This window comes from Tympanuchus pallidicinctus, unplaced genomic scaffold, assembly GCF_026119805.1.
Source record: "Tympanuchus pallidicinctus isolate F22 unplaced genomic scaffold, pur_lepc_1.0 scaffold1, whole genome shotgun sequence".
In the NCBI taxonomy this organism is placed as follows: domain Eukaryota; kingdom Metazoa; phylum Chordata; class Aves; order Galliformes; family Phasianidae; genus Tympanuchus; species Tympanuchus pallidicinctus.
The window spans coordinates 89388780-89402204 of record NW_026294618.1 but is presented as its reverse complement, the minus strand read 5'-3'; the positions used below and the strand labels follow the sequence as shown (position 1 = coordinate 89402204).

General features: G+C 38.5%; 1 protein-coding gene across 13 annotated transcripts in view; it reads left to right on the top strand.

Moving 5' to 3' along the window:
- The window catches only part of ESRRG (estrogen related receptor gamma), a 379159-nt gene extending 366238 nt beyond the window's left edge, over positions 1–12921 (top strand). For all 13 annotated transcript variants that reach the window (XM_052690311.1, XM_052690400.1, XM_052690390.1 and 10 more), the window contains one exon: positions 9225–12921. In XM_052690311.1, coding sequence (XP_052546271.1) covers positions 9225–9469 — 245 coding nt within the window. In that variant the 3' untranslated portion in view covers positions 9470–12921. The remainder of the gene's footprint in view (positions 1–9224) is intronic.
- Positions 12922–13425: the final 504 nt, after the last annotated feature.

Below are 13425 nucleotides of genomic sequence, written 5' to 3'. Positions count from 1 at the left end.
CACTTTCTGCATGCTTGTTTTAAATACAGGTTTAGAACAAGAAGTTGGTAATCAGCCCTTAGTCTAACAGGTAACAGTCAAAGCAGTTCAAACTAAGAGGAGTTTTCTGGTCCTAAGTAATGGGGGAATACATTCCTAAGGGAGTGGAGAGTAATGCACTGTGATTTGGAGAGTATTTTACAGGCGAAGATCCTTACAAATGAATATGGATGCTCTTCTCCTAAATCCATTCCATAATCCAGATGAGTCTAATCATCGTAGTTAAAATGAACAGAAAGGATACAGGAGGATATGCTACATCCGTTCTCTTTAAATGCAGCTACTGATTTATAAGATAGAGTGAATTCAGGGTTTGGGAGGGGGGAGGAGATTCTTTATTAATCTGACGGGGACCCCATTTTACCTTTTGGATCCTCTGCATTTGTGGTAACGCTTCTCCAAAGATTACTGTTACCTGTGCAGAAAGAGTTAAAAATCTCAGAAAGATTTTTTTTTTTTCCTGCATTTGAATTTAAAAGTGCTGAAGCAGTGAATACTGCCAGATAAGTAAAAATCGTTTTTGCTTTGTTGTTTTTCCTTTTGTGTCTCCTTAATGCTTTATTGTGGTCTTAAGTCCCTTTTAGCATTTGCATAAAGTTCACGATAGATCCCTCTTTAATGACGTGCCGATCATTAGATACCTGTGTGTCAATAACGTGCTCTGATGCTATGTTCCATTGACAGTCACACCGTGCCCCTCCATCTGCTTTTGTTTTGACCCTATCTTTGAACTTTATCTTGGTTGCTGGCCAGTAGTTTTCCCTTTAATTACAAGAAGGAAACTGTCAATAAAATCTGTTAAATGGGATGCAATGAGTGGCTTGAATGGGCGGACGGCTATTTGTTCAAATTCTGCAGCATTCAAGGTATTGACAGTTTGTTTTCTGGGGCCATATGTGACGATCAATCTCAGGCTGGGCTCAGCCGCGCTGAAAAATGAAAAACCAGATTGCTTTTGCTTACTTGTGGATGACGACTTGTGATTTGGCGCGGTCCTGGTGAGATGAGACCTTCTGCCCAAATTGCCCCCCTGAGAGCCAGGACGCGTGACTGTTTTTAGAAATAATTTTTTAATTGATTTTGTAATTAACAGTTCATCTACAATATTGATGCATGAATCCTCAGATTGATAGGAGGGAAATTGTTTTCAACAATGAAGTTGTACTTTCCTATTTGTCTTTGTAATGTGATTTAGCACTCTGCATTTTTAATTGGAAATATAATTCAAAAACATGCAAAGCCAAAATGCTTATTAGTTTCTTTGTATTCTCCACCCCACTGACTCTGTCCCTGGTTTTAGAATATTATTTTATTTTCAGAAGAGAAACAAATCTGAAATGTCCCTCAAACCTCCAAGCTATTTTGTAATTGAGGATTTATTTAAAATTTTTGACCACTGTAATCGTACACTTGAGGACAGTTTGCAGCTACGGGAAGATAGCCCTAGATTGTTCATACTAATGGAGTAAAGCAATAAAGTTATCTGGAATTAGGAGTCCAAATTGGGGGCTTATTTTTGTTTTTCTAATTTTTAAATTGGTCTACTTGATTCAGAAGTATTTCTGCATCTTACTTGATAAAGAGGGAAGGAGCTAGAATATAGGAATCCAGTGTTAAATACTATTCACAGCCTTTTTTTTTCCTTTTTTTCCTCCAGAGGCATGCAGTGTTTAAGAAATAATAAAATACATTGCTGCCAAAAAAAGTTTATTCATGCATTGTGCATGGAGTGTGTTAAAATAATCCATAGCTTCATTAACTTCCCTGGGAATTACAACCAGGATAATGTCAGAGAGAAATACCATTTCGTATACTAGAATTCAGGGCACATTGAAGGGAAAACATTTCCTTCTCTCATCTGCAATGGATTAAAATTGCCATTTTAAAATGAAACTATTGCATGGAGGAGTTACAAAGCAAACCAGGCGTTTGACTTCCCTCTCAACAGAGCGGTCTGATGGCTGGCATTAAATAGCGCAGGTCCAGGTTGTGCATGCGGCAGATATCAAACTTACATCAACTATAGCTGCACCGGCCTGCAGAGTATCAAGCCCTCAGTGTTTTAATTACAAATACTGCTAAAATTAAAGTAGGAAAGCAAAATTGAAGTTTTGCCTGGTTTTGATAAAACCAGGAATAGCTTATTTGTACATAACTGAGGAGTTGGTTAATGGAATTGCAGCCATACCTGAAAAAAGGAAGTAAAATGCCATTATAAAATCAATCAGTTAGCAATTCATGTTTCAAAGTATTTTGCTGCTGCATCGACTTTCTTCAAGAACTACAGCTATTTATTTTTCTGGTTTAAAATAGAGCAAAATTTCTATAGCTGTAGAGAGCGTGGATGAAGTAGAATAAGAAATCGCAGGCATTTCGGCCACATCCATGCTGTCTGCTAGGATCCCAGGTTAACTCTGCCGTAAATAGTAGACAAAGGTGGTTTTATGGCTCTGCATCTGTGTTGGTGATTTATGACACAGTGTTGTGCTGTTTTCATTGCTGGTATAGAGAAACAGAAAAAGAAATTGTAGATTGCCTTAATATTGATTGTATTTTATATAAATAGGTACCACAAGCTTTGCTTTGGCCAGCATATCTGTTACCCTGACCACGAGAACACCCCAAGTGCTGCCTGTTCTGTTGGCCTATGGAATCTCTTCCTGTGGTGTTTAAACTCGGAGAGGTCCCCCAGACCACAGGGCCCTCCTCATTCCCAGCCTTTCCCTTCTTTCTTTCCCTGTCCTCCTTGCACAGGAGCAGGTTAGCCCCTCGGCTGCCCAAACGCCGTGATCTGGCACTGCCAAGCACTTTGTTTACCCACGCAGAAAATCAGCTTTGAATGGTTTCCAAAACATGCATGTACCAATTACTTCCCTGTGTGTAAGGGAAGGTGAACTATTTACAAAATACATTCAGGTGAACACAAGTGCACGCATGCACGCTCTGGCATGTAAAAGGTGACCTCCTCATCTTTTTGTGTTAGAAAATACTTCCATGTATTGATTAGGAAATACTAAACAGGGAGTTGCAGGTGAGCAGATTTTTGAAATTGCCTCATCAGTGAGGACAAAATTATGCCTTCAGGCCAAAATGTTGCAGAAGAGCTCAGGAGTCAGAACTCAGGGCAGATTTTTAAGAGAAGCTCAATTCCCATCTAAGACCTAAAAATAAGTAACTAACGTGTCAAAATACATTAGCACATTATAAAATGTTATCTGTGTGTATCTGCCTAATAGAGTGCTGGCATCTTGAAAAATCTGACCCAAATGTGGATGCTAGGCACTTTAGAAGTATAACCCTATGCACTGTTGAAAATTTAATCTTAAGCATTAATACTGGCTGTCTCGCCTGTGCCACCAGAAGGAGAAAAGGGCCTCCACTTGCCATTGCAATTTCAGGTCTCTCTTATTAACTGTCTCTTAAAAAAAAAACATAGACAACCCTTTCAGTGCCAAAAGAGCAAGAACCAAGAAGCATCTTGTGCATGGTAGCAGCATGAAGTGCAGAGCAACACTGATGCCAAGTTGCACAGGGATCTGTCTTGGTAGAAGATGTAGTTCTTACCTACAGCTCATTTCACTTTCCAGTCAACAAAACACTGTGCTCAGAGCTAGGCTATTGGAATTAAATAATACTATTATACTAAAAATTAATTGCTAGAGCCTCATAAATCAATTATTCCATAGGATTTCATCGTTATTTCCAATGTAGAGCGTGGCTTATTGTATGTCACAAAAGACTATATTTATTTTCTAACAATGCCATTTTTTTAAATTTTATTTAGCCATTTTTGTGTATCTGTCAGTGTTAGACTTCACGGTTAACACATACCTATGATGAATAGACATGCATAAAAACATATGTACATGAGCGTTTCATTGGTGTATTACAAATGTTTATTTCACCAATTAGAAATAGCAACTCCTTCATATAGTTAACTCTTTCATCTAATTTCATATAAAGAGCAAAAAAAACCAAAAACGATTGAGAAAAGGAAATTGTCAGGACAATCAGAGTTTTCCTGTTGCATGAACACAGCTTTTTCCTCATGGCCCATTTTCATTTAATCACATAGATGGCACCTGCAATGCTTAGAAGAAGTAAATAACCATTTCCAACTGAGATGTATTTTGGGTCAGTTGTTGTTCACCAGCTGCCACAGCAGATAGGTGCTGGTAGTCACCCTCTCTTGCCACAGCCGTGTACCAATGGCTCTCAGTGATAACATGGCAATTGTTTGCTGTCTTGTAGTGAAAAAAAGGATTTTGATGCAGGTATTCAACATTCTCTCTTAGTTGGTGTCTTATCCCACAACTCTATCATTCAAATACCCCTTTCCAGAGTTTTAGTAGCCTCACTGAGTACTGAGTATTCAAACCAGTTGTTGGTGTGCAACTTGTTCTACGTTGCAGAAATATTATTTTATGTAGTGCCCTCAGTACCTATCCTCATGGAAAGTTAACCATTTCAGGAATGAAAAAAAAGGTTCATTTACTGCGTTTGAACTTCAGCCTATGCTTTCAGTTCACCATTGATTCAGTCAGCCCCTGAAATAAGCAGGCATGTTCTGTGAAGTCATTTCTTCTCTCTCTCCTGCTTAGTTTCCTGCCATGTTTTAGAAACTTCTGTGAAGCTTCAGATTCCACGCTCTCCTTAAAAGCCAACCATACCTGGGCTATTCAGGCAAAGATGCTGTTCACAAAACAAAGCATACGAGCCTGTTTCACTTATTTGGTTTCTACTGCCTATAATCTATATGAACAAGGGATTCATAGTTTATACCTCTTTAATTTCCAATATATATTTCAACTGAAATGTCTGTTTACAGTGGAATAATCAAGGTATCAGATGATTCCCACCATACTCTTTTGCAAGAGAAAATACTGTGTTTGTTTGCTTGTCTCTTAGCCTCAGCATGCAGCTCCCAGCAGATAGTTCTGTTCAGGAAAGACAGATAGACAGATGATAGGCAAGTTCAGTTCCAGGCTAGAAAGGGCTGGGAATTCTTGTTGGGTGAGGTTTGATTTGCTCATATCACTCTGTTGTCTTTCTCCTAAAAAGGATAAGCATTTGACAGAAATGCAAGTTTTCCTGTATAAATATCTCACATTTCAGCAGGACGTGACGGAGCTCTGTAATTCTGAAAGCAGCTCCCCAGTGTGAATCCTGTGGCAGTTTTTGTGGTTTGTTTTGCTTTTTGTTTTTGATTTTGTTTTTGTTTTGTTTTGTTTTTTATTGTCAGTCATCCAAAAAATATTTTTTTTTATTTGAGACATAACCCAGATTAGGATTCTGTTCTTAGGTGAAGTCAAAACTGTAGTGTACCATTCTCACTCTTCATCTTATCCACTTCTTCCAGGAACCTGCAGCTCCCTGACCTGATTTACCAGTTCTTAGTTTATGAGCCACCCCTCTGCAGCGCAATGATTGCTGTCTCTCAAGTGCCTTGCCCTGCTCGTTGCTTTTTGCCCCTCTGATGTGCTCTATCAGCATCTTAATGTATTTGTTCACTGCTGCACACTCCCTGCTGCTTGATTCACTATAATAATTTCTTGCTTGATGCTACCAGAGTTTTCTGATGTGAAGAAATACTTCATTTCAGACCCCTGGGTTTCCTCTGCTTTCTCCTCAGTGATGCTGTATACACACTGCAAACCACTACCAGACACTCTTTCCTGAGCAGCACCTTGTATCAGCTTATCTTGTGCCTGATGAGCAATTCTAGTGTCACCAGTCAGAGACACTTCTTTTTCAGAGCATTTAAGATCAAATCCTGCTTGCTTTCAAATGACAGTACTTTCAAACTGCCCTGTTTAATTTCATTCTTTATATAGGCATTGATTTTTAGGTGTCTTAGATCTACCTATAGGTTTCCTCTGGATATTAGAACGTAACTGGAAATTATCCAGACTGTCCATGGTGCCAATTAAAAAACAAAAAACAAAAAACAAGTATAATTTCTGGGTGTTTTCTTGGTATAGGAAGAACATTCAAAATCTTTGTACCTAGCTTAAAATCCAATTTCACATTGTCTTTGTAATTATTTCTTTACTTCTGAACTGTCACACTGAGTCTGTGTTTCCCTAACTTACTGTGGTGCTTGTTGACATTGCCCTCTCTTACTGGTGTGGATTGGGCTTATCAGCAATAAGCTAACCTGCTCTGAATTCACTTCAGTGTCTGCCAGTCTGTAGTTACTGCAAAGATTTCTCTTTTATTTTTCCTCTTCTTTTCCCCTTGGCTAGTTCAGCATTTTCAACCATTTTCTTTATTTTCAAAGGCTTACGCCTGAGGGATTAAGATCTACATTCGTTTAATATCGGGAATAAAGTGGAAGTTCGAAACTGCAAGGCTAAAACTTGAAGAAGGATCTTTGTAGAGATTAATATTTTCCTGAGCAGTCTGCGAGCTGAATCATGGTCTAATTAAATAGCCCAGATTTAGTGAGTTTGCACTTAAACATTAGCATCCCCTAGAATGTGCAAAGCTGAAATGAGTTTGAATTTTTTCTGTAAATGGGAAGTTAAATTATCATAGTAATTTCATTAAATCATTTTTTAATCTTTCGAGCCAAATCACAACTTTAAGAGAATAATTTGGAGCTGTAGTCAGTGTTTGTAAGTGCCTGTCTCCCCTCTGGCTTTCTTACTCCATTTCCTGTTCCACTCGCAGATCGCTCCCCAGTTTCATACAGAACCAGCCCAATTTCCTACTAAGCTAAAAGCTGAACATCTCTAGTCATGTGCTCCAGAATGACCTGTCTCTCTGTACAGTATGGTGTAGAAAATTCTGCAAGAAGAGCCAGCTTTTGACCTGCCTAGAGTTTGTTACTGCTAAAATGCTTCTGTCTGGTTCTCCGACTCCATTGTGGGTTAGGGAGGAGGAGGAGGAGATGTGTCACTGCTGCATGAAGTGTGCGTGGTGCCTGGGAAATGACTTGGAGCAGCACTTGGAGTCGTGTCTGTGCTACGTTCCACAGCTGTGAATGTCTGAGGGCTTGGTAGAGTCAGGCAGTGGAGGCAATTTGTTTGGAGTTTGCATTCCAAATGCAGTGCGGTGGTTGGACATTGTGCGTGAGACATCGGTCACGTTTGTCTGTGTGTGTTAACATCTCTGTATTGATTACATCCTGCTTGTAAGGTGCAGAATTCAGAGGTTTTCTCTTATTGACATAATTATTTAATAGGATCACCATATTAGAAATCTATCAAAAACGTATGGATTTGATGAATGGACTCACTAAACTTTTAACTTAGAACTAAATTTTGCTAGAGATACCATTTCCCTGGCATCATTTTTAGAGTGTCTTGGCCCTCTGTTTCCCTAGCATAGGGATATTTGAGTCTCTGCTTTTGGCACAGTGCACCTCGATGTGCAGTATTGCATCCCTGCAGCGCGTGTCTCCCTGCACGCTTCCTAGAGCGTGTATCCGCTAAGACTCAGAATTATTAAACATGTGAAATTCCCATAGGACTCCATTATGTGTAATTAACAGATAAACTGTCATCAGAATCAATAAAACGTGCTAAATGATCCAAACTTGTATATAATTAAGTGTCTGTTTTAGAGCAGGAGCTGTAACTTTTTTTTTTTTTTTTTTCCTATTCAATTTGCACATTTGTTTTGACAATAGAAGCTGGAACATTTTGGTTAACCTGTTACTTACTGGTTTGTATTTTAGTTTCATATGTTTCTGTGTAAAAACGCAAAGCATTTACTATGGGGCCTTATTACCTGGGGAAGTAGTTGTGTGTAAGCTTTCAGGAGATGAATCTTAGATGCACCTTCATGCTTAGAATGTAATTGAAGTATTTGAAGCATATGGAAAATTTGTTGCTGTTGTCATCAGCAGGGGGAAAAACATGAGGCAAATCAAAATACTTACCTAGCACATCACTTAATGCAGAAGATGGAAACAGTGATGGAAGTGGGTTCTTCCCTGTCTACTTCCCAGCCATTATTCTGCCTAGTATGGGAGCTTCATTCCAAAAAAAAAACACCCCAAAGCAAACCAAAAAAACCCCACAAGATACCAAGAAAGCCCCCTACTAAACAGATTTCCAAGGAGATGCTGTGGCAGTACAATGGATTCACTGCCCCAGTCCCGCCCCATGCTGCACTCACAGTGTCACGTACCCTGGGACATGCACCCCTTCACAAGTCCCATTTTCATGTGATACTCTATTTGGTCTGTAAGTCTGCAGGCCATCCAAATTTTGGTGACTGATTCAGGTGTTTGGTGGCCCATTTCCCCTGCAGCTCTTCTTCCCTCCTCGCATTCCTCCTCCTTGGAATACATTGCTTTTTCTTTGGCATTTATGATTACATAAAACTGGAGAGTTAGGGCTTCTCATGTGAAATCATCTCCGCATGGTCCAGTAACTGCATGTTCTCAGGGACATCTTCCCCTTTGTATTTATGCTGTTTAGGGTTTTACAGTTATTTCAGTTAGATCTTTTCTCTTTATTTCACACTTCCATTGCTTTAATCTTTCCAGGTCACATAGCAGCTCAGTTTAGTTCTCTGTGTGCCTTTTGCCCAGACTTCTCACTCAGTGCTTACACCACCAGACCACCTCACCTGGAAAGGGTCAGGGCCAGGCGCTTGCTCTAGGGGGGTTAAAAAAATGGCAAATCCCCAACAATGACAAGACAGAGCAACCTCTGGGTGGATGTCGAAAAGGAGCATAACTCAGTGCTGCCTCTATCTGATGGGCCTGAGGGAGAAAAACTTTGCTAGGCCTATCAGGAAATCACATCAAACCCACTCTTCCCTTCCGTCAGTGAAGTACTCCTCACGCTGTCATTTTTATGTAGCTGTTGGCACCACTGATGGCCACAGCTTCCAGCCTCTCAGCCTTGAAGCCTGCTGCAGTTTCCCACAGCCTTCCCATAGCATTCCCATAGCTTTTCTCACAGCTGTGCAAGGCACCGTGTGGAACAGTCAGGGTGGCCAGTACCCTGGCTTCAGGAGGATGAGGAGAAGGATTGCTTACCCAGGAGTTTAATTCATAGCTCGGCAGCAATTGTAGTTACTGTCCTAAGGGTTGATCTCGAAATAAGCGCGTAATTCTCTCTCTCCTTTGTAAAAGAGGACGGCACCAGGGAAAGAGTCGTGCAGGCGTTGAGCTGCCTGACGTTCTGGCACGCCCTGCTGACACCTCCTGTCGCTCCTTTGTTTTGCAGACTCAATGCACATAGAGGACGTTGAGGCAGTGCAGAAACTTCAGGACGTCTTACACGAGGCTCTGCAGGATTACGAGGCCGGACAGCACATGGAAGACCCGCGTCGTGCCGGCAAGATGCTGATGACTCTCCCACTTCTGAGGCAAACCTCCACCAAGGCTGTGCAGCATTTCTACAACATCAAACTGGAAGGCAAAGTGCCCATGCACAAACTTTTTTTGGAAATGCTGGAGGCCAAGGTCTGACTAAAGCATCATGGGCTTTCCCATCATGCACGTTTTAAAAGAAAAAAAAAAAAAAGGGAAAATAAACAGGATAATAATGGCAAAGAAACTTAGTGTTTAATTAAGGAAAAAAAAAAATGACTGCACTGATATTTAGCAGCAAGACTGTGAAGCAGCTTTCAACTTTTTCTTCTGTGTCTTTCTGATGCAGTTTTTCCTTTCCTTTTCCTTTTCTCTCTTTTCCTTTCTGTTCTTTCCTTTCCTTTTTCCTTTTCTCTTTTTCCTTTGCTGCTGAACTTTTTAAAAGAGGTCTCTAATTGAAGAGAGATGGAAGCCAGGCCTGCCAAAGGATGGAAATCCATAATATGGATGCCAGTGAACTTATTATGAACCATAATGTCCCCAATGACAAAGGAATCAAAGAGAGAACCACCGTACCTAGCAGTACAGTACAACACGATGAACTGACTGAATGCAGTATTAGATTTCATAGGAGCAGTCTCTAATTAGACGACTAAGCGACGATGCATCGGCTGCTTCTTATCATTGCATTTTCCATCTAGATCAGTTACAGCCATTTGATTCCTTAATTGTTTTTTCGAGTCTTCCAGATATTTCTTAGGTTAGCTACAATGTAACTTTTTCAGGGAATAGTTTAAGCTTTATTCATTCATGCAATACTAAAGAGAAAGAAATACTGCATTTTTGTGCTGGCTTGAACAATGATGAACAATAATGAAGGACAAATGAATCCTGAAGGAAGATTTTTTTAAATGTTTTGTTTCTTCTTACTAACGGAGATTTTTTTGTACCAGCTTTACCAGTTTTCAGCCATTTATTAATGTGGGAATTTATCTTACTAAAGCAATAGTTGAAGGGAAGGTGCATATTATCACGGATGCAATTTATGTTGTGTGCCAGTCTGGTCCAAAACATCCAGTTTCTTAACATGAGCTCCAGTTTATAACTAAATGTTCACTGACTCAAAGGATTAGATTACACCTACAGTATATCTGAGTAGTCTAGCATATAAATACGCCATGTCAAATACCAATCTATAAAGGTGTTAGGAGACAGCGACTGTACAGAGGTATAGTTGCTATGTGATTTCTAACTGCTTCAGTTGTCGATGAATGAGATACTGCCTGTTTGCAAAATTATAACCTTACACACAGAGAAACCCTCAGTAGCTTAGAGGCAATAAGGCAAACGCCAACGTCTGCAAAATTAAGAAATCAGAGTAGTAGCCTTCTGACCAAATTCAACGATTTAACACTTCTGTACCTTATTTATTAATTTAGATTTTAGTTTGTAAATTGCGATTGTTAACAAGTAGCTAAACCAGTATACGTGCTTTTCAACCAGTATTGTCACAGCATGGAAGTCAGTCAGTTTCAAGACTGTTAAGAGGTGTAATCTAATGTATAAACCGATTAGATGCCCCCAGAAAACTACAGTCGCTGAATAACCAATAAACAGTAACCTCCATCAAACGCTATACCAATGTACCAGTGTTAGTAGCTGCTCCCTGTACTATGTGAACATCCTTATTCTATGTACACAGATGTAATTAAAATTGTAATCCTAACAAACAAAAGAAATGTAGTTCAGCTTTTCAATGTTTCATGTTTGCTGTGCTTTTCTGAATTTTTATGTTGCATTCAAAGACTGTTGTCTTGTTCTTCTTGTGGTGTTTGGATTCTTGTGGTGTGTGCTTATAGACACAGGGTAGAATTAGAGACAATATTGGATGTACAATTCCTCAGGAGATTACAGTAGTATATTCTATTCCTTACCGGTAATAAGGTTCTTCCTAGTAATAATTAAGAGATCGAAACTCCAAACAAATACTCGTTATGAACAGATACACATCGAAATCATAATATTTTCAAAACAAGGGATAATTTCTGTAACAGTTTATTATAGAATACCAATGTATAGCTTAGAAATAAAACTTTGAATATTTCAAGATTATAGATAAGTCTAATTTTTAAACGCTGTAAATATAGCTTTTATCCAATCATCTCTCAGATGTTGTTATTAACTCGCTCTGTGTTGTTGCAAAACTTTTTTGGTGCGGACAAGTTTCCAAAACTATTGCTACGTTGTGTGCTTTAAACAAAATAACAGTGGGCCGATGCGACGTCGGCCTCGTGCTAGAAAAGACTGTGTATCTATCATTAGCTATATGGGACTATATTGTAGGTTGTGTTTTCTCAGTAGAGAAGTGACTGTAGTGTGATTCTAGGTAAATCATCATAAGCAATTCATTCAGATGGTCAATAACTTGAAATTTATAGCTGTGATAGGAGTTCAGAAATTGGCACATCCCTTTTTAAAAAAAGTCAGAAAAAATACAACTCCTGGGAAAAAGGTGCTGATTCTATAAGATTATTTATATATGTAAGAGTGCAAAAAAAAAAAAAAAAAAAGTTTATTTTCCAGAAAGTTTGTGCAGGGTTTAAGTTGCTACTGTTCAAGTACACTATATATATATAAATATATAATATAAATATTGTTTTTGCTGTATCACATTAAAGAACTTGGGCTTCAGGGTCAAAAGCCAGTCGACTAGAAATATACAAAAACACACACACAAAAAAATGGAGATGTGTTAAAGGCACACGGTGCAAATTTTAGTTTTCGTTTTCAGTAATTTTTGGAGCTGCAAAAGAACAAGTATCTCAAGACTGTAAAAGCATTACCTGAACTAGAGCTAAAAGAACTGCACGGGCTTTACCATATTGTTCATCTTAAACCTTGCTGGAGAAGAGTTCTTACAAGACCACTTACTTAATGTGAAGTGTTGGGAAATTTTCGAAGGGTGTATGTTTTAGCCATAACAATTTAATTTCTATTTTTGCTTCATTTTTTAATTTTTTCTTATTTAAAGCAATATGATTGTGTGACTCCCAGAAGTTACACGTTTGTTTCAATCAGATCAGATTGTTGTATTTATTCCACTATTTTGCATTTAAATGATAACATAAAAAGATATAAAAAATTAAAACTGCTATTTTTCTTATAGAAGAGAAAATGGGTGTTGGTGATTGTATTTTAATTATTTAAGCGTCTCTGTTTACCTGCCTAGGAAAACATTTTATGGCAGTCTTATCGTGCAAAGATCGCAAAAGGACAAAAAAAAATTAAACTGCTTATAATAATCCAGGAGTTGCATAATAGCCAGTAGTTAAAAAGCGAAACAGAACAAAAAATACAAACAAACATGTCTATAGCTGTAGATGGGCTTCACATCTGTATAGCAATCAACTGTATATTTTTGTGATGTGTATCATACCGTGTGCTCCAACCAATGTCCATTTGTGTAAATGTATTTATTTTATATTGTATATATTGTTAAATGCAAAAAGGAGATATGATTCTGTAACTCCAATCAGTTCAGATGTGTAACTCAAATTATTATGCCTTTCAGGATGATGGTAGAGCAATATTAAACAAGCTTCCACTTTTGATTGCTTTTATTTTATTTTTTGTGTTGTGGGGTTTTTTTGGTTTTGTTTTTGTTTCCTAGGGAGGAAATAAGCCGATCAGCATCACCTTTTGTTACTTCCATTCAAAGAGTAGAGAGCATCACCCTCTTCCCTTGAAGTACAATATGAGTGTAAATAAATGCTATATAAAGCCTTGTCAGAATGAATTCCGATGTGGTACAAGACATTTTGCATACTCTTAAATATGCAAAATGTCTCATAGCACATTAGAATTCAGGCTGACAGGCCTTTATATAGCACTTATTTAATCTTAAAGCATCTCCACATCAACCTGCATTACTCAAAATCATTGCCTCTCTGTCAATGTCATAAAAGAAAACTTTCCCACTATTTTAAGATCACGTTAATATCATCTGGAAGTACTTACTTGCTTTTTCATCAACAGCCGAGCCTATCATTCACTTCCTACTGTAGGAGATCCATTTTGTGTCTTCTGGGTAAAAAAATATAAAATCTGTATTACTT